Raw genomic sequence first — 19,848 nt, 5'->3', positions numbered from 1 at the left:
CCAGGGTGAAGTGATTGCCAGGAGTTCCAAGGAGAGGACCGTGGGTGACCTGGGCAGGAAGTTAGTGCCTGACTCGGGAGTTTGGCGCTGGGGACAGAAGACGGGGATGGGTTTGGGCATGAACAACTAATAGTCCCTAACTACTGCTTTTGTTTCTTATCTGTATTATAGCAGCACTCCAGTCCTGCTTGAGGAACCTTGTTGTGATTGATACTGTAATATTTCAGATAGGAAATGTTCTTCTCTCAGAGGTACTTTCATGCTCTTACAGAGACTGTTGACTTGGAAGGGAAGAACAGAAAAGGAAGATGAACACAAATTTTGATAATGCAATCCTGCAGGGCTGTACAAATGTAATTTTTAAAAATAATGTAGTGCATTTTTTTTTTCATACTTACACATTTAATGATAGGGGCCAAACCAAAGCCCTTGATCCAGTCTAACTGAAATTTGGAGTTACCATCATGCCTTGGGTCCATCTGTAACTTCTCAGTATATGTTTGTATCCTTAGGTATTTGAGATCATCTTAAATCGAGGATATGGAGAAAGTAGTTTCCGAGAAGATTTGAAAAATTTGTACCGGAAACTGGGTATTGAGAACAAGTCAATGGTCTTCTTGTTCACAGATTCCCACGTAGCAGAAGAGAGTTTCCTGGAACTCATCAACAACATGTTAACTGCAGGTGACACAGGCAGCCCCAATTAATCCTGACCAGTATCTGCTTGTGACTCATAATCTCAAATGTCCTCTTGGTCCAGCTGTTACTGGTTCACCCTGTGTCCTCTGCTGCTTTAGTTAGTTACACTTTTCAGTCCTACCTGAAATGCTCTTGGCCTTAATAATGAGATTTTGGCATCTCCTTACATTTATATGTGTCTGGGAAAGCTATAGGGTTGGTTCACGTTGATCATGATGGGAAGGAGAAGTTCAGAGAAATCAATAAATTCATTCAAATCTACCCAGAATAATAATTGCAGAACTAGGTTTAAAATTTGTCACTCTGGTTTCTCATCTGCCCTATCCCCAGCCATATGGTTTTCTCTTACTGGTTGTTCTCATTGGCATTCTTCTGTCCTTATGTTACAGGAATAGTGCCAGCCCTTTTTGCAGATGATGAAAAAGATGCCATACTAAGTCAGATTGGAGAGGAAGCTAGTAAAGCTGGCGTGGACCCAGCTAAAGAGAGTGTCTGGCAATATTTTGTAAGCAGATGTGCAAGCAATCTTCACATTGTCCTGGGAATGTCTCCGGTTGGGGACAGTCTGAGAACGTGGTGCAGAAATTTCCCAGGTATCGATTGTATGTACTGCTTAGTCCCTTCCTGGTGAAATACAGGCTTGCAGGCAAGAAAAATTCTCCAGTGGACACTCAGAGTTGTCTGGCAGCTAAAGCTAAGCAGAGCAGGTTTCATGATTAAGGATTTGCAGTGCATGTTTGGTTTTTTTGCCAGTTAATTACCGCATATCAGTGACTATTATTGATTAGCATTTACCAGATCAGTTCATTTTCCAGCTGAACAGTTAGAAATCAATTGGTCATCCTCATTGAACTGGAAATATAGAGCTTATGTCTGCAGCCTCTCTTCTGTAGTTTACAGAAGATGTGGGGTATTAAGTATTTCTGCAACTAAGATGGTAGTAAGAGAAACCTTTTTGTATCCTAAGCCAAAAGAAGGGCACAGTGAGAGGGACGCATGCTGAGAGAAAAAACACCTCAGCCTGCTGGATACTGCACTACAGCAGATGGCTGAACGGAGTCCTGGGAGGCTGAGGAAGCAGATGAAAGAGCTGTACGGGTGGGGATCCTAACACGGGCATTAAAATGTTTCATGGCAGCTCTTGACCGCGTCCTGTAGAATGGTACAGCCTAAAGAACGGTACCGTAGGATTAGCAGGACATGGGTGCAAAATTGATTGTTTACTATCAAAATAGAAATATTGTTGCTAAGCAGGAGTCAAATAAGATATTTCCTGATGGAAAACAAATTAAGCATTGGACTGCCTGGCAGATTAGGGTCTAGTTTTACAACAAATTTTTCAGATATCCCTATGCTTTTATTTTAAGGTCTGGTCAACAACACTGGTATCGACTGGTTCTTGCCCTGGCCTACCCAGGCTTTGTATGCAGTTGCAGAATCCTTTGTTGGTATGTAAAATATCAATATTTTAACCCATTGACCCTTAGGATAGCCTAAGAAATGTATTCTTTACTTTGCTGTTATTGTAGATTTCAGAATTTGATTTCTCATTGTGCTTGTTACCCTGAGTCTAAATGGGTGATGCAAAATCCCAGTCAAAAAATGGTTTTGGATGGAAGTTTTTTATTCAAATACATTTTAAAAATTGCTAAACTTCAGGTTCCCCACTCTGCAGACAATGCGGCCTGCTCACCAGGAGGCTTAGCTTCTCTTCTGACTCTGCCTTGATCTTGCTTTTTGCCCCAGAAAATACTTTTTTTGATGCCTGGATTAGATGTACAGAACAAAGATGGTAATTGGCAGACCCTTAAAGAAACAAAATCAAAACCTGAACTCAAACCTTTGACATTTTTTTTCTTCTACCCAATTTTAGGAAACAACACACGCATCCCATCGGAGAGCACCACTTCAGTGATTGAGCACATGGTCATGGTGCATGAATCTGTAACGGATTTCAGTAAGAGGTTTCTGCAGAAACTGAGACGTAGCAACCACGTCACACCAAAGAATTACCTTGATTTTATCAATACTTATTCAAAACTGCTGGAGGAGAAAAACCAGTTCATTTTAGGTAAGGTTGTGTAGATGTTTTCTACTTTTTAGTAAGTGATGTAATTATTTTAAAAAGAAAAAAAAATGTACTGAGAAACCCACATATTACCCACATTATGCAAAAATAATTTTAGCAGTACTATCTCAAATGCTCACTCACTCCTCTGCTTGGGGAAGAGTCTGTTTAAACCTAATACCAGCTCAGCCTACCTCAAGGTTTGACATTCTTCTTCAAGCAGCAATTCTTATTCGTACCTCAGGGGGCACTGAAATATGTGAAGAGGATAAAACATGAACAGTGTCATATGGAAAGCAGGTTGTGGTGCAGGACCACTATGTGGCAGCTCAAGTGACAGTAACACCATGTTGGGATGCCAGCTTAGGAAAGAAAGAATCTTTGAGTCATTTTCCTCTCATAGGCAAGGTTGCCTTGCTGCTGAGTGCACCTATGAGCATATTTGCTTTCTCTGAGATTGTCTGTTACTGTGTGATAATACACAATAAATGGATCACTAACATTTCTCCCTTTTTTTTCTACCTAGCACAATGTAAACGGTTGGAGGGGGGCTTAGATAAACTGAAGGAAGCCAGTGTCCAGCTGGTTGAGCTGAACCAGAAGCTCGCTGAACAAAGGATTGTGCTAGCAGAAAAATCAGCTGCTTGTGAGGCTCTGTTAAAAGAGATTTCAACAAACACAGAAGTAGGTAGGCAGTTTATACTACTGATGTGTCCCACATGCTAAGCAAGGCTCAGGTAGTCTGGGTTGGGTTGGAAGACCCTTTTGGAGCCACATCTGCTTCTAGAGGTAACCCTCGTGTTCTGTCTGTGCTCATCTAGTGTCATGCTAGAAGAGTAGGTCCCCTGTCTTGCCCAGGTTACCATCTTTGTGATATATTTGGCCTACAGTACTTTACACAACTTAATGCAGTCTTTTGTCATTGTCTTCCCTTTCCAATGTGTAGGGTGTAATGTGGGAAAGAGGCATTAGCAAGAAAGGGATTTCAGAAAGTTACTATTAGAGGAAAAACAGGGGGAAGCATGGGAGGAAAAGAGATTATGCATGCTCTTGTGTGGAACTCTAACAGTGTTCCTAACCTGGTGGTGGAACTGTAAAAATTGGCAAACTAGCAACAAAAAGGTACTGAGTTGATGGTAATTTCTGATTTTCAGCCAAGAGCAAATCTGTATTAGTATTGTGTTCTGTATACAAATCTGAATATTTCATTTATGGTCCTGCCTTTACAATTCCTAGCTGAGGTGAAGAAAAAACTGGCTGAAGAAAAAGCTGTGGAGATAGAGGAACAGAATAAGATTATCGCTGTGGAGAAGGCAGCTGCTGAGGCAGCCTTGGCTGAAGTCATGCCTATTTTAGAAGCTGCCAAACTGGAACTTCAGAAGCTTGACAAGTCTGATGTTACTGAGATCAGGTGACTTATTTGGATGTACAGTAGCATAAGCTCATAGAAATTCCCTGAGATACCCATGTTTGCAGCGTCTGACCCGTAATTCTCTACCCTGTGGCTCATGCACTGGAAACTGCTACATTTTTTGCCTCAACAGTGGCTGTCCAAACCCTTTCATTCCTCCTCTGTTTTTATTCTGTTCTTCCTGTGTTTTTATAATACATCTTGTATTTGGGGATAGATTTGAAAGTATATCCAGTCGTTGGCTCTCTGCAAAATAGCAATAATTCTCCCTTCCCTGACACACTTGTTAGTTTCCTTTCTCTTGTAGATCTCTGGATTCTTCCTATGCTGCATCTCCCAATGGACAGCTGCTTCACTGCTCTAGGGAAGAATATAATGGATCAGGATTTTAGGCCTTCCGCTGTTGAAATCCTTTAGTATTTCATTGATTAATTAGTCTGAATACAAGAACTGGTTTTGAGCTTGCGACTAGTTAATAATTTCATGTCTGACTTGGATTATCTTTTTCACTTTGTGTAGGATGTGTGTGTACTAGCTGTTTTTGTATTGCAATGACTTTCGTAATGGAAAGTACCCGAATCTGGCATCATGTGCTTTGTCTCTTCCTTTTTCTCCTTCATTGTCTCCTTCATCTATTTTCTAGGTCCTTTGCAAAACCCCCTAGGCAGGTGCAGACTGTTTTGGAATGTGTTCTCATAATGAGAGGTTACAAAGAATTAAACTGGAAGACAGCCAAAGGAATGATGTCTGAGGCAAATTTCCTCAAATCCCTGATGGAGATAGATTTTGACGGAATCACTCAGAGCCAAGTGAAAGCTGTCCGAGGTAAGTTACTGATCTGTATACTTGGAATGAGTGTAGGATCTTGTTATTGTGATGAGCTGTGTCAGTGGTGATCCTTCCTGTGTTGTTGGGGAGGGTGGGATTCACTTTGTGCAAAGGGACAGCACTGTCCGCAATGCTGCAGGTATTGCACTCTTGGGGTGACTGGATTTTTCGGAGTTCTGAGACCTTCTGTGTGTTGCATCCAGGTTATACTGTATTGTTCAGCCCAGGAGCTTCATCTTAAGGTCAGAGTCTCTTTAATATTCTGACAAAGGTTCCATATGGTCTGTCACAGCATTGCTTGGTATTGCTGGTGGGGAAAGCTATTTCTTGGAGGATTTCTGTGCTGTAATTCAATGCACTTGCAATATTTTTCTGTTTACCCATTAAGGTCTGTTAAAGAATCTCAACACCACCTTCAGTGAAATGGAACAAGTGAGCAGAGCAGGACTGGGAATGTTAAAGTTTGTTGAAGCAGTGATGAGCTACTGTGATGTAGTTAAAGAAGTCAAGCCAAAGAGAGAAAAGGTAGAGTGTGTGGAAAGAAATCACAGGAGGATGAAACATGATCCTGACGAGGAAAATAATACTCAGCAATTTCAGACCGCCCATTTCTCCTCTTTGAAGTGCTTACAAGGAGGTGTTTAGGAAAGCTACTGCAGTAGGAGGCAGGTAGTCAGTTACAAACTGCTGTGTTTGTTGTGGCATGATGCTGGAACGTGGTTTGCTATCTGCATCAGTGCTCAAAGAAGGGAGGAACGTGTTCAGTAGGAATTTTGTAACATAACATGGTTAGAAAAACACAGTTTATAGCTGTCTACTGAAAGAGACTTCAAAACACAAGGCCTTTGGACAGAGCTGAGCTCAACATCCACATCATTTAAGCACAGACCTATTGATTAACTTTTTTTAGAATGACTGGAAAGTTAGCTGTGTTAGCTGTGTTCCAAAGGAAATGTAATGGCCAACAGATGATGCTGGGAAACTTTCTTCAGGAAAAGGACATTATATACAGCTGACTACTGGGAAAGTATATTCACTAGATGATGAGCCTGACTATTTTTGAGGTCTTAATAATGTTATTAAGCAGATAAACCTCCCCTTTTGTCACAGGATGACAGTCCTGCTGACCTCCAATGTCAGCAGAACTGCTCACTTGCTTTAATTTATCTTGAGGGTACAAAACTCTAGATTTAACTGCTTTGGAGTTGCAGCATCAGACTATGATGTATATGTTTGGAATGGGGAGAGGTGGGTGAGAAAAAGTCCCAGTTATTTTGGCTTACATTGTTTATTACCAGGACACTTTGAAATATATGAAATAGCCAAAAGAAATCTGAGAATTTGACTTCTCTCCAAAGCCCTTCTTTCCTCTGATACTCTTGCATTTCCTTTGTAATGTAATGCAGGTGGCTAGGCTAGAACGGAACTATTTCTTAAGTAAGCGGGAACTGGAAAAGATAAAGACAGAACTGGCTACCCTACAGGCTGAGCTTAAAGCTTTGGGGGACAAATATCAAGCGGCAATTACAGAAAAGCAACAGCTGCAAGAAGAAGCAGAGCTTATGCAGAGAAGATTAGAGGCTGCTGGCAAGCTCATCTCTGGCTTGAAATCTGAGAACGAAAGGTAAGTCTAGATTCAAAGAGGGACATTTTTGAGATTAGAGGGTCATGTGCCAGGGATAAAATCTACCAAACTGAGACGGTTGTGGAAATGTCACTTACTGTGAGGTTTGTTTTTGACAAGAGCTAATATTCATTTTGAGATAATATCCATTAGCTCTTGAAAAATATCAACAGTTTTTCGTGCAGAAGCAGAAGGTGAACTCAGTTTAAAAGGAAGAAGGTTCAGATGAGCTCAATGTCTGTGGCCATCATAATAGTGAGAGGACAGCAGACTGTAAATTTGGGGGTCTGTCTCAACCTACATCTAAAGTAGTAGCAGCTGGAAATTCTGCACATAAACCCCATCTCCCTGGTACAGACTGATGCAGGATTCCCTTATAATTCTGTCAGGTGGACAAAGGAATTAGAGGACTTTGAAATACGAAAGGTCTGGTTGCTTGGAGACTGTCTACTCTGTGCCGCCTTTCTGAGCTACGAAGGAGCATTCAACTGGGAGTTTCGTAATGAAATGGTCTATAAAATGTGGCAAGAAGATATTATCTCACGAGAGATTCCTCTCAGTCAACCATTTAGGTTGGAAAGCCTCCTGACCAACGAGGTGGAGGTTAGCAGGTATGTCCAGTCAAGAAACCCAGTGACTGCTGAGTGTGAAATTGTGAAGTGAGAGTCTGGATGTGAATCTGTAGCACAGAATTGGCATTGTGAGTGGAGGTGCAGAGCTATGACAGAGAGAGCCCGTTTAACTTTTGTCTCAAAGATGGTAAGGAGGCAAATTTTTCTTCTTCTGGTTAACAGAGACTATTTGCTATAATATATTGTTGAACTTCACACTCCAGGGAGATTTTTAAAGGAGTTATCTATGGTATGTGCTCAAAGTCCAACAGGAGTCTTTTCACTGACTTCAATGAATTTGGAATGAAGCCCATCCCTATATCTGCTACAGCAGGATTACTCACCAAATGCAACAGTCAGGGTTTGGAAAGTGTAGTTACAAATGACTCAGACAATGAGTCAGTCTGAGTTTTGACACTATTCTCACTATCACGCACACTATATGTTTACTTGTGTGTCTAATAGTGCGCTCAGTCAATTGCATAATTTTAGTGACAAATGAAATGTGCTGCTCTTTCATCCATTCCGTTCCCAGGTGGGTTTCCCAAGGATTGCCTCCAGATGAGCTCTCTGTCCAGAATGGCATCCTGACAACATATGGAAGCCGCTTCCCACTCTGTATTGACCCACAGCAACAGGCATTACACTGGATTAAGAAGAAAGAAGAAAAAAATAACCTGAGGGTAAAGATAAATTATCATTTTACCTCTTTACTGGTTGTTTTAAAAGCTGCATAAGTATCTGTCACCTTGAGTGAGGAACCAATTATGTACTGACAGATGTGTTGGCTACGGTGTCTCTAAAACAGATAGTGAATCTCACTGTTCACATAACCGTCAATTCTTTGGGAGGATTGTTTGGGATTCTTGGCCAACCTTAGTACCTGCAGAAACAGTACAACCAAAGGCTGGCGTAGCTTGTGTTTTATTTCAGCTCCAGGATGGAATTTTCATGTAGGACAATTAACACAGTCAGAGGCACAGTTGGAACTTTGAAGAACAGTTCTCCAAATGGAAATTATTCTCAAGTAATCCACTTCTACTGTTTTGAACCAGTGGAGTTTATATCATTTTTAAGGGGAACGACAAAAAGCAATAAAGAGCAAATTTCATTAGTGCTGGCAACTATTGTAAAATGATAACATTCAGCAAGCTGAATATCAGTTCTCTTTTCATATCTTCCCTTTATCCTGTTGCAGACGGCTTCCTTTAATGACCCGGATTTCCTCAAACAGCTGGAGCTGGCCATAAAGTATGGAAACCCTTTCTTGTTGCATGGTGTCGATGAATACATTGATCCTGTGATAGACAATGTCTTAGAGAAGAATATCAAAGTTGTACAGGGACGAACATTCATTGTCCTGGGTGACAAAGAGGTTGACTATGACAGTAATTTTCGATTGTACCTGAACACCAAATTATCAAACCCAAAGTATTCTCCCTCTGTGTTTGGCAAAGCTGTCGTTATCAATTATACAGGTAAGCAAAAACGTGTATTTAGTAACAAAGTAATGATTATGCTGTAGTGCAAATTTAGGGCCTGGGTGTTTGTCTGAAACAGCAACAATGAAACTCTAAAAAATTCATAGTGTCCCTTATACTTGACATCTGATTTAACAGAAAATTCTCACTTCTCTTAATCTGAAACCAAGCTAAATATCTCTTCTTGGATCTGTCAAGTTAGGACGCTTTGGTAGAATTAAGATATAGAGTTATTAACCAAGTCACTCCGTTGCATCGCTGTATAATAGTTTTATGAGATGACTGAGGTGAAATAAGTTGTGTAAAAGCTCTCCTTGTGTTTAAAGAAAGACTGTGCTGTACATGTGTTGTATCTGTAGTTACACTGAAGGGCCTGGAGGATCAGTTGCTCAGCGTCATTACGGGTTTTGAAAGAAGGGAATTGGAAGAACAGAGAGAAAATCTCATCCAGGAGACAAGTGCCAACAAAAACCTGCTGAAAGATCTGGAAGACTCTCTCCTTCGGGAGCTGACGTCTTCCACAGGAAACATGTTGGACAACTTGGACTTGGTGCAAACCCTGGAAGAGACAAAAACTAAAGCTACTGAGGTACCGGCTCTTGGCTTTTTGGAAGGATATCTACTAATAGAACATAGTCTTTCTTTTTTCATTGTGCATCATCTTTCACCCTTAAAGCTAGAAATGAGTTTCAAAGGAAATCGAGAGTTTTCTTATGAGTATGTTGAATCCTTCAGTATTGGGCAGTGTTTTATTGGGTCAGAGAACCAAACTGTATCTTCAGGAAGGTCCTTGTCAGGACCAAAGTGATGGTTGTTTACAGTTCTAAAGCAAAGAACATATATTTCTTTCAGCTCTGAAACGACCTTGGTCTTATCTGTATCAGATCTGAAATGAAAAATTGAGATATTTATTACTCAGAGAGGATGTAGAATCCTCATCCTTGCAGGTTTTCAGGCTGTAGCTGGTCAAAACCCCAGCTGACCTGATCTAGTGGTGGTCACAGTCCGACTTTGGGTAGGAGGTTGAACTAAAGATCCCCAGAGGGCATTTCCCACACTGTTTCCATGATTCTGTGTAAATCTTTGCCTTTACTTTTAATAAATGTACAGGGTGGGATTAATTTTATCTAACTTTTGATTTTTACAATTCATATTACTACTTTAGGGTTACCTGCTTAGATTCGCAAATAGTCAACATAGAGAGGCAGGAACTGAATAGCTCTGCTAATTGTGATATAACATACATACTATAGATGAGTGCAGTAATTACATGTGTATAAAATCATGGCTAGGTGATTGAAAAACTGAAACTGGCTGAGACAACAGCGGTGGATATTGATCGTCTTCGAGATGGCTACAGACCCGCTGCCAAGAGAGGGGCCATTTTATTCTCCGTTTTATCTGAAATGGCAATTGTCAACATCATGTATCAGTTCTCCCTGGTCTCCTTCTTAGAGGTTTTTGGATTCTCCCTTCGGAAATCCATGCCCAGTCCTATTCTTCCAAAGAGGTTAAAAACCATCATGGATACACTGACTCTCAACACCTACAACTACGGCTGCACAGGTCAGTGCGATTTAGCGATGGGCTGATACTGTGTTGTGCAAACACTTGTTACAAAGCGCTGCCTTTGGGTGGTTTATGTTAAAAAGACAAGTTACCAGCAGTGAATTCACTTAATGCTCAGTTCTCAGCATTGGTCCTGATTTGCACTTTACTCCCTGCTAATTCTGTTTGAAGAAATATTACCAATGTAACTTTTACAGAAATGCTTTTCTTAATACAGTTACAAATGGTAAATCCCAGCTGTGGATCTCGCATCCCTGGATGTAGCTCCTGGGTGCTGTTTTGACTCTGGAAGCCTGATCCAAAGCCCCATCTTTGATCACTGCGATCTTTGTGGGGTGACCAGATGCAGAATGGGGTTTTCAAGATTGCTCCAGTTCCACAAGTTTTAGCAGCTGATTTTTGAAAATATTGTGGTTTTAATGCAGGCTTGTTTGAGAAGCACAAGTTACTGTTCTCCTTTAATATGACTGTCAGGATAGAACAAGGTGAAGGCAGAGTTCCACAAGAAGAACTGGAGTTCTTTTTGAAAGGTAAAGTGAATATTTATATATAAATATGTAGCTATATGTAGCAATAGCTAAAAGATCTTTCAGAAATGATTTTGACTAGACAGGATTTGCTGTAAGAGTGCCTAGAGAAACCACTGAAGGCAGCTGAGCAGTGTTGGTTTACACAAATTGTGGATTCTGCTATTTCTATTTTTTCCACCTTTTTAAACAGCAACGGGGCTAATCTTTCTCTGCAAATCTCACATTAGCTAATTGTTAGGACGTTACCTGAGAAAATAATCTTTAGTTATTTTCTGATTGTGTATAAATAACTTTAGAAATGGTTGCAAAGATACAACTCTGGCTTTTGCAAGCACTTGTAAAATGCCACCTTTTCTTCAGCAGACTGGTTTAATCTTATAGTGCTTCCAGAAACTAATTTCCAGGTGGTTCCTCTGTGCAGTGGGACTGTATGTGTGGTCGTGTATCGGAGGATTTATGACATGGGCATTCTCTCTGGTTTCTGAATGTGACTAGGCAATATTTCCCTGGAGAAGAGTGCACGAAAGAAACCGTATGCTTGGCTTCCAGATCAAGGCTGGGAAGACCTAATTCGCTTGTCTGAACTATTTCCTGAGAAATTTGAATCTCTTCCAGATGATGTGGCAAAAAATCCAGATGTATGGAAAAATGTACGTGCTTTTCTGCAATCCTATTCCCTCTCCTTGTTTTTATTCTGGTATTAAATGTTCGAGTATGATGCAATGTGTCATAGCACTCGGCAGGAGGCATGTCACCACCAGCTTTTTCTGTCAAGGCCTTGCTTTTCTTCTTGACCTCAGTGACTGGCTTGTTTCCAGAAGATTTAGGGCTCTTATTATTTAAAAACAAAACAAAAAAAATTATTCCCTGGTAGACTGTAGTTTTTTTTTTATTTTCCAGTCAAATGCCTTAGATGAGTTATTTGCCCTGTTGAAGTCAGTGGAATTTTTGCTGTTGATTTCAACAGTCAACATTTCACTGTTATTTTTGTACTGCTAAATTGTACTTTGATCTTCTTGTGGCAGTGAGTTCTATAGGGTGGTTACACACACAGACTTTCCTTTGTTCTGCCTTGAGTTTCATTCCATGTCTTGCTTTATAAGAAGTTGTTCTGTAAGCAATCTGTTAATACTTGCTTGAGATGCTGTTTTCTGTATCTTCAGAGAATTACTTGACATAAAATTCAAGTCCAAATGTGTTTCTGGACTTGAATATATGGAAAAAAATTGAAAATTTTACATTCACTTAATCTTTTAATATTTCTTTGTGGCTGATTGACTTTAGTCTTTGTTCTCCTTGTGTCTCTTGGCCCCTTGTTAATCAAATTTCTTTGGCTGCTTTCGTAGTCGGTTCATTGATAGCGTTGTCTGATCCATGTGCACGGTCTCCTGTCTTGTCTGGCCAGTGGTACGATACAGATGCTCTGGAGCAGCTGCCGTTGCCCATGCACTACCAGGACAATCTCACAACCTTTCAGAAGCTCCTGCTTTTACGGTGTTTCCGGGTGGACCGGCTCTATCGGGCAGTAACGGACTACGTGACTCTGACAATGAGCGAGGAGTAAGTCACTCTGTACTTTCAAATCCAAATCACACCATTCACGTATTTCACACAGAATTGCAGTTGTAATCAACAATGTAAATGATTTTGTAATTTGCCTGAACAACAGAGCATGATTTGTCCCTGTATCATTTCCCATGCAGTCTGCAGTGAGCTTTGATGGCTGTGTATAAGTCGCCTTTTACACAAGATGGCTGCTTTTGTGCAAATTACCAGTTTGTTTTGCTTCTTTTTCCTACCAGGTATGTGCAGCCCCCAGTGATCAGCTTTGAATCGATCTTTGAGCAGAGCAGTCCTTACTCACCGGTTGTTTTTATCTTAAGTCCTGGCTCTGATCCTGTCAGTGACCTCATGAAACTGGCCGAGAAGATTGGCTTTGGAGGGGATAAACTCAAATTGCTCGCCATGGGACAAGGCCAAGAAAAGGTAACTTTGGTGGGAGGGGAGGGACGTGCTGTGTGCAAGCGAGTTTGTCTGTGAATTGCAAATCATGCTCATAATGTTGAGGGCCTGTCCAAATTTCCTTTCCAAAGGCCTGCTCCATTTAAAATGGAGTCCCTTCGTGGTTCAGACATAGCACATGATTTGCCAGCCTGGGAATAACACTTTCTTGTAATGGGAAAAGGGGGCATTTGGACTGATTTTATGGTTGGGGTAAGGGTAGATGCAGAATGAAACCGTCATCTGTTAAAAAATAGTTGAACTGGGAAAATGTTACTCTGCAGCCTCGCAAAAGTTAATTAGTGACCCCATGTCTCTGTGTATGGACATGAGGTGATCTGAAGTCACAGTGTTTGTTGCCAAAGATATCCTGCTGCTCTTTCTGTCATTCCTGTAGCTTTCCTTTTTGTTATGGACACTAAGGCAGCGATGTCCAAAGCTCAGTAACTGCCTGAATTTGCTGTGAATTCAGTCATTAGGAGAACTATTAGATTCATTTAGACCACTGCTTCCTGGGCTCTGATCTTCACCCTCTTTTGGGCCACACACGCTCCTGTACTGTTTTGAAATACTTCAATGCTTTGCATGACTTTTAATTTCACAAGGAATTAATTAAATAAAAATGCATCTCAGAGCAACTTCTTGTGGTATTGGGACAGGTCTGTTCTCAGCAAGGAGCTTTCTGGTAAATCTGCTAAAACTAAGTGAAAGGCCGAGTGTGCAGGAAGAAAACCATTGCAGTAACCCATCAGAGCCAGTTTGCTTACAGGAGAAAGGGCGAGTTACTCACAGACGGTTCTTTTCCTCTCTTAAGATTGCTTTGCAGATGCTGGAGAACGTGGTGGTTACTGGAGAGTGGCTGATGTTGCAGAACTGTCACCTTTTGGTGAAGTGGCTTGTCAGTCTGGAAAAGGCCCTGGAGAACATTACAGAGCCTCACCCTGACTTTCGCCTCTGGCTCACTACTGACCCGACAGAGGGCTTCCCAATCGGAATCCTGCAGAAGTCCCTAAAGGTACCATGTAGTGGGGAAACCCAGGTTGGGAGGGCATGTCCTGCTGCTCTTCTGCCCCAAACCAGACTGGCTTCGGGAGGAGCATGACCAGAATGTGCAGCATGTTGACTTGGGCTGTGTGTCCTAACTTTTTGTCTTTATAAGCCAAATCCTTTTTAATCATCCTGTTTATCTTCTGGTGATTTTTCCTTTGGGTGAAGGCTGTTCAGCAGTTGGTTAGTTTTTTCTGAAGCAGTTATTTTAGAGTAGAGGTTTGAGAGTAAACCTGGAAATGCAACAAATGCTCTTTAGACTCCAATGCTGCCACAAGTGAGGAATATCCGGAGAGACAGAAATAGTCCTGTCAGTCCTGATGCTGAAGTGCAGGAGCGAGGTCTGTGTCTGGCCTGGCAGCAGTGCCAGTGGCGCAGACGTTCTAATAGGATAATGGTTTCCAGCTGCTACTTCAGGCTGCAGCATTTATCACCAGCAAGCTGAGCTGATTATTTTGAAGGCACAAGCCATGATGCTGTCCTAATGTTATTTGCTATGGCTGCTTCACTGCTGTTGTGGTGAACCAGTCCTGTAAATGTAATAATCTTATGTCGCAGTTTTTTAAAGGCAGTGGCACGAAAGCTTCAGCCAACATGTGCTCCAGGGTGTCAGTGACAGCTCTGCGGTCTTCACCTCCAGCAGGGCTCAGTGCTGCGCTGGGGAGAAGTGGCCATGAAAGCATCTTTGAGACTGCAAATCTGCACTTTCTAGGTCTAGCCATGAGCAGTGAGAACAGAGGTTTGATGGCACTTTGACAAAGCTGCCAGGAAGCTGGTTCTGCTTCCATTCGATGATCAGTAAAGCAATATTAGAGCCTGCTAAGCCGTTTCACTGTGGTGATATGTAGGACACACCAAAATGTGTCAAGTACTATTTCAGTATGATAAATAATAATGTCTTTCCAATAACATGACTATTTCTAAAGTAATACCAAGTTTCTCTTTACATATGTGTGTTTACCTTGATGAACTTAGAGGTCAGTTTCATATCTTTACTTCAGAAAAAATTGCATATTTATATGAATTTGGAAAGCTGTTAAAAAGTTTCAAGCTTCCATTGTATACCTTCCTTAGAGAGCGCGGTATGTTTGCAGCTTATTTTCCTGGGCTATCCGGTAATTGATGGCTTCCCTAATTCTTTTGATAGGTTGTGACGGAACCACCTAATGGTCTGAAACTGAACATGAGAGCCACCTACTTCAGAATGCCCAAGGAAGCCTTAGAGCAGTGCCCACATCCTGCCTTTAAATCCTTAGTCTACGTCTTGGCATTCTTCCACGCTGTGGTTCAGGAGAGAAGGAAGTTTGGGAAGGTTGGCTGGAATGTACCCTATGATTTTAATGAATCTGATTTCCAGGTAAGAAAATAATTACAATGACTCTCATATTCCTGAGCTGCTCAGATTACTTTTGAAAATATGTGATCTATCCAGCTTTAATCCTGTCTCAAAATAACTTTTTTTTTTCCTGCTGCTGTGGACTCATGTAAACTCTCAATCTTCTATAATGTCAATTTTGGCCACTAAAAATTAAGCAGATTCCAAATCCTTCATGTTTATGTTGCCTCTCTCACGGGTTTCTTTTCTTGTGAGGATTTATACTTTTTAATTATTTGAGAAAGAAATGATTGTTACTTTTCAAGCAAACCTATGGATATGTATAGCTGATCTTCTTGTCTCACATGTTCCAACAACTTTATTAGGTCTGCATGGAAATTCTTAACACATACCTAACAAAAGCTTTTGAACAAAACGATGATAAAATCCCCTGGAGCAGTCTCAAATATCTTATTGGCGAGGTGAGTGCGTACAATGTCACTAAGGAACAGTTGCTGGTTAAAGAATCCAGATCCATGACACTTCCTTTCTGCACGGGCTGTACCCTCGAGCAAAGCTGCTGAAGAACCTCCCCTGGGCGACCCTGAAACTCCAGTGCAGCCTTGAGCAGCTCCCTTAATCTCATTGTCTCCATGAAATGGGGCCATTGTGTGTAACTGCACAACTGGGGAGTTATGGTGCTTAATTAATTTAGAGTGAGGGAGCCCTGGGGATCCTCTGATGAAAGGTACTGAACCGCACAACCTCATGGTATTTTTAGTGCTGCGGAGTGTTCCTAATATGGGAGCTGCATGCAGACGTCTAAAGCTCTTGCAGTGCTGGGTGTGAGATGTGCCGGGCAGCAGCTCTAACGTTGATGTGACTCATTTCTAGGTCATGTATGGTGGGCGCGCAATTGATAGCTTCGATCGTCGCATTCTGACCGTCTATATGGATGAGTACCTTGGTGATTTCATATTTGACACATTCCAAACGTTTCATTTTTATAAAAATGACACAGTTGACTACAAAATTCCACAAGGGGTTGAAAAAGATCACTTTGTTGGTAAGAAAGGCTTTTCCTGATACCTAAGTCAACATTATAAAAAAAAGACTTCTTACAGTATTTATTATCTCCATATGACCATTGCTGGAATTGAGTAGTTGAAAAGAACATCAGGCATTGCATGAGTGTGTGTGTGTGTGTGTGTGTGTGTGTGTGTGTGTGTATTGCAATCCACTGATGCTTTATACGAGCAGCCCTTTGTAATGTGAGCTCACCAGCCAGCTCATTTCTTAAAAAAAATATTCCCCAGGTAAACAGCGTGTTAGTTTTTTTTAATTATTAAGTGATACATTTCCTTGGGGGTTGGAGGGGGTGTATGTGTGCATATTTCATGCTTAAAAATCTTGAGTTGAGCCTTGCAGTGTCTCAACCCCAGATTATTTTTCCAAGCAGAGCAGTAACAAAAATGGCTCATGCAGTTCTCTGCAGTGCTGTTGTTTTTTTTGCCTGGTAGCTGTGGTTTAATACATCACATCTTCAGGAAGCACGGTTTTGTATTGCAGAGGCGATAGAATCTCTGCCACTTGCTAATACTCCAGAGGTGTTTGGTCTTCATGCAAATGCTGAGATTGGGTATTACACACAGGCAGTTCGCGGTATCTGGTCTCATCTTCTTGAGCTGCAGCCTCAAACAGGTCAGTTCTCTATTGCTTTGATGTGTTTTGCAAATGTGACTAATGAGGTGGTCTCACTAAACCATTTTTGTTTCAGGTGAAACTGGTGCGGGAATTAGTCGCGATGAATATATTGCAAATGTTGCTAAGGATATAGAGAACAAAATACCGCAAGTATTCGATCTTGACCAGCTACGGAAAACTTTTGGACGAGCAATAACCCCTACAACTGTGGTGCTGTTGCAGGAACTGGAACGTTTTAACAAGCTGATCATTCGAATGGCAAAGTCATTGGCTGAACTACAACGTGTAAGTAAGAACACAGCTCCGAGATGCTCAGTCCAATTTTACCTGGCCCAGGCGGGCTCTCAGCCTCTCACTGTCTTTCCAGGCCTTGGCGGGGGAAGTCGGGATGAGCAGTGAACTGGACGATGTGGCTCGGGCTCTTTTTAATGGACAGATTCCTGGCATCTGGCGGCGCCTGGCCCCTGACACACTCAAAACACTTGGAAACTGGATTATTTTCTTTGGAGCTCGGTATAACCAGTACACCAGCTGGGTAAGTGTCTCCAGACAGGTTTTTGTTAATCTGTGTAGTATGCTATGGAAATTGGTGCAGCAGTTGGTGAACACACAATGATTTAGATACGTTACTCGAACTAATCACCACCTAGATCGATAATGAATCATTGCAAGTCTATGGCTGCAAGGGAGCAGCCCCTGGGCTGAGCCAGGTGTGGTGGGAGAAGCAGGTGCCACAGGTTGTCCTCTGTGACTGCAGGTCAACGAGGGGGAGCCAAAGGTGATGTGGCTCTCGGGCCTCCACATCCCCGAGTCCTACCTGACCGCTCTGGTTCAAGCCACCTGCAGGAAAAACAAGTGGCCCCTGGATCACTCCACCCTCTACACGGAGGTGACCACGTACACGAGAGCAGAAGACGTCACCGAAGGGTTGACTCAAGGTGGGCATTTTTATGATTATTTGGCAAAAATGACGAAGTGGTTAATTGGTGAGAGAAACTGCCAGGCATGCTGAGTAAATGACTGAGACGATACTTGTGCAGACATGACCCTTGGGTTTGCATTTCACAGTCCCTGTGATTTCCAGGTGGGAAGGAGCCGGGCTCTGGGTTCCGCAACCACCAGCTTCTGCCTTCTGCTCTTTTCACCCACAAGCACCGTGTTTGAACTTACACCTCTCCCCTGCTCTATCCTTCTTCTATATGTATATATACTTTTTTCTTAATGGCTACAACCTTACCAGTCTTAGCAGGTTTATAAAGATCTATTTACACCATAAATAATATACTGAAGTATATTTAAACAAAAAGTAAATGCAACAATATATGATTTATTATGTAAATGTATCTTTGGAAAATTTCTATGGCTAGCAGCACTCTAATTACTAAAGATAACAAACTCTGGGTAAGTGGCACAGCTAAGCAATGCTTTTGAGTACTAAACCTGAGGGGAAAAAAATCTGATTGTTTTTGCTAAATCTAACTTTCAATTAAAAATAAGTCACCTCAGGGGCTTACCCAGGCTACTCTTTATTTACTAACATTTAATTTTGGTATGTGTATGAGAACAACTGCATCCCCACCCTTTATCTGCTGCTCTAACAAGCAGCCCCACAGGAGTTAGTTAAAAAGCTCTTCCAACTGGGCTATTACTTGGGCAAGTAATTGGAGTTGGCACCCACGGTGGGGAAGAAAACTGCAAGCAAATCAGTGTTTATTCCTAATAATGTTTGGCTACCTTGTGCAACTGAGAATTTTAATTTGGGAAAAAAAAACCATAGTAGGTCACGGTTGTATTATAAAAACAAACACCACGCATAAATGTACCTCTGTATAGCTACTGTCTGGCATGATGAAGTGGATTTTGTCATGACTAAGTGCCCAGGACAGCTACCGCAGGGACACTTGTGCTGAGCTGATGGTCGGTAGCTCTGTTCACACAGGATGTTGTGTTCTCTGCCCTCACAGGCTGCTTTGTTTCCGGTCTGTTCCTGGAAGGTGCAGCCTGGGACACGGAGCACGGCTGCCTCACCAAGAGCCAGCCCGGGGTCCTGGTGGTGGAGCTGCCCGTGCTCAGGATTATCCCCACGGAAGCGCACAGGCTCAGGCTGCAGGTACGGCCTCCGGGGACATAAGGGACCGTGAGCGTTTTAACTGCCTTCTGTTTCCACATCCTGGGAGCTGGTAGTGCCCTCCCTCGTAGCACCAGCCACAGTATTTTATCATTAGCGCTGGTGTGCAGTTTGACACTGCTCCTACAGGAACCGCCACTGAAGTTGTTATTTTCTAGGAGTGACAATCAAGGTGGGGGTTTAGTAAATACATTTGTTGCCTCTTTTCCATGCAGGCAATTGGGCCACTCTCATACTTTCTGCTCTCTTTTCATTGTTTCCTATTACCCGTTAATGACATAAAGGGTATTTACATTTCGTGGGTATCAGCCATTTAAGACTGAAGCCCATCATCTCTCCTGGAGGCCCTTCTTGTTTCCTGCTTCACATGGTACTTCAGGCTCTCAGTGTCCTCCTTTCCTCAATGCTCTTTCAGAACACCCTCCGGACCCCCGTGTACACAACCTCCATGAGAAGGAACGCGATGGGTGTGGGCCTTGTTTTTGAAGCTGATCTTTACACTACAAAGCACATTTCCCACTGGGTCCTTCAGGGAGTTTGTCTCACCTTGAATGCAGAATGACCGTTTGAAGTTGGCACTATATTTTCTCCACAGACTCCACCCCTTTGGTTAAGGAATTAAACTATGCAAAGATTCACGCCATGGGTGGGATAGTGTTTGCTTAGGCACACCTGTGTTAAATAGTATGGTACAACCAAACTTGTACTATCAATAAACACATTTGAAGTAAAATGTGTTTTTCATAATTTGCATTTCCTTTTAGAAATGCTCCAAGCTGGTCTATATATGTAAGAGGTGATAAGTTAGTCTCGCACACACAAAGACTAAGGT

At 41.9% G+C, this 19,848-nt stretch overlaps 1 protein-coding gene across 2 annotated transcripts in view; it reads left to right on the top strand.

Annotated features, from left to right (window-relative positions):
- Positions 1-19,749, top strand: part of DNAH10 (dynein axonemal heavy chain 10) — a 51,529-nt gene extending 31,780 nt beyond the window's left edge. Inside the window, exons 51-78 of one of the 2 annotated variants that reach the window (XM_071815807.1) lie at positions 513-684; positions 1,089-1,292; positions 2,067-2,147; positions 2,573-2,770; positions 3,294-3,455; positions 4,004-4,178; positions 4,822-5,003; positions 5,395-5,531; positions 6,413-6,630; positions 7,020-7,241; positions 7,777-7,924; positions 8,440-8,719; positions 9,082-9,311; positions 10,015-10,288; positions 10,717-10,821; positions 11,317-11,471; positions 12,227-12,381; positions 12,624-12,807; positions 13,637-13,837; positions 15,017-15,226; positions 15,571-15,666; positions 16,079-16,250; positions 16,754-16,885; positions 16,962-17,173; positions 17,256-17,423; positions 17,646-17,826; positions 18,853-18,998; positions 19,432-19,749. In XM_071815807.1, coding sequence (XP_071671908.1) covers positions 513-684; positions 1,089-1,292; positions 2,067-2,147; positions 2,573-2,770; positions 3,294-3,455; positions 4,004-4,178; positions 4,822-5,003; positions 5,395-5,531; positions 6,413-6,630; positions 7,020-7,241; positions 7,777-7,924; positions 8,440-8,719; positions 9,082-9,311; positions 10,015-10,288; positions 10,717-10,821; positions 11,317-11,471; positions 12,227-12,381; positions 12,624-12,807; positions 13,637-13,837; positions 15,017-15,226; positions 15,571-15,666; positions 16,079-16,250; positions 16,754-16,885; positions 16,962-17,173; positions 17,256-17,423; positions 17,646-17,826; positions 18,853-18,998; positions 19,432-19,578 — 4,947 coding nt within the window. In that variant the 3' untranslated portion in view covers positions 19,579-19,749. The remainder of the gene's footprint in view (positions 1-512; positions 685-1,088; positions 1,293-2,066; positions 2,148-2,572; positions 2,771-3,293; positions 3,456-4,003; positions 4,179-4,821; positions 5,004-5,394; positions 5,532-6,412; positions 6,631-7,019; positions 7,242-7,776; positions 7,925-8,439; positions 8,720-9,081; positions 9,312-10,014; positions 10,289-10,716; positions 10,822-11,316; positions 11,472-12,226; positions 12,382-12,623; positions 12,808-13,636; positions 13,838-15,016; positions 15,227-15,570; positions 15,667-16,078; positions 16,251-16,753; positions 16,886-16,961; positions 17,174-17,255; positions 17,424-17,645; positions 17,827-18,852; positions 18,999-19,431) is intronic. The other variant, XM_071815808.1, reaches the window with a different exon arrangement.
- The last annotated feature ends 99 nt before the right edge of the window (positions 19,750-19,848 follow it).

Source organism: Patagioenas fasciata, chromosome 17 (assembly GCF_037038585.1).
Source record: "Patagioenas fasciata isolate bPatFas1 chromosome 17, bPatFas1.hap1, whole genome shotgun sequence".
NCBI classification, from domain to species: Eukaryota; Metazoa; Chordata; class Aves; order Columbiformes; family Columbidae; genus Patagioenas; species Patagioenas fasciata.
This window is presented reverse-complemented; position numbering and strand designations above follow the sequence as displayed.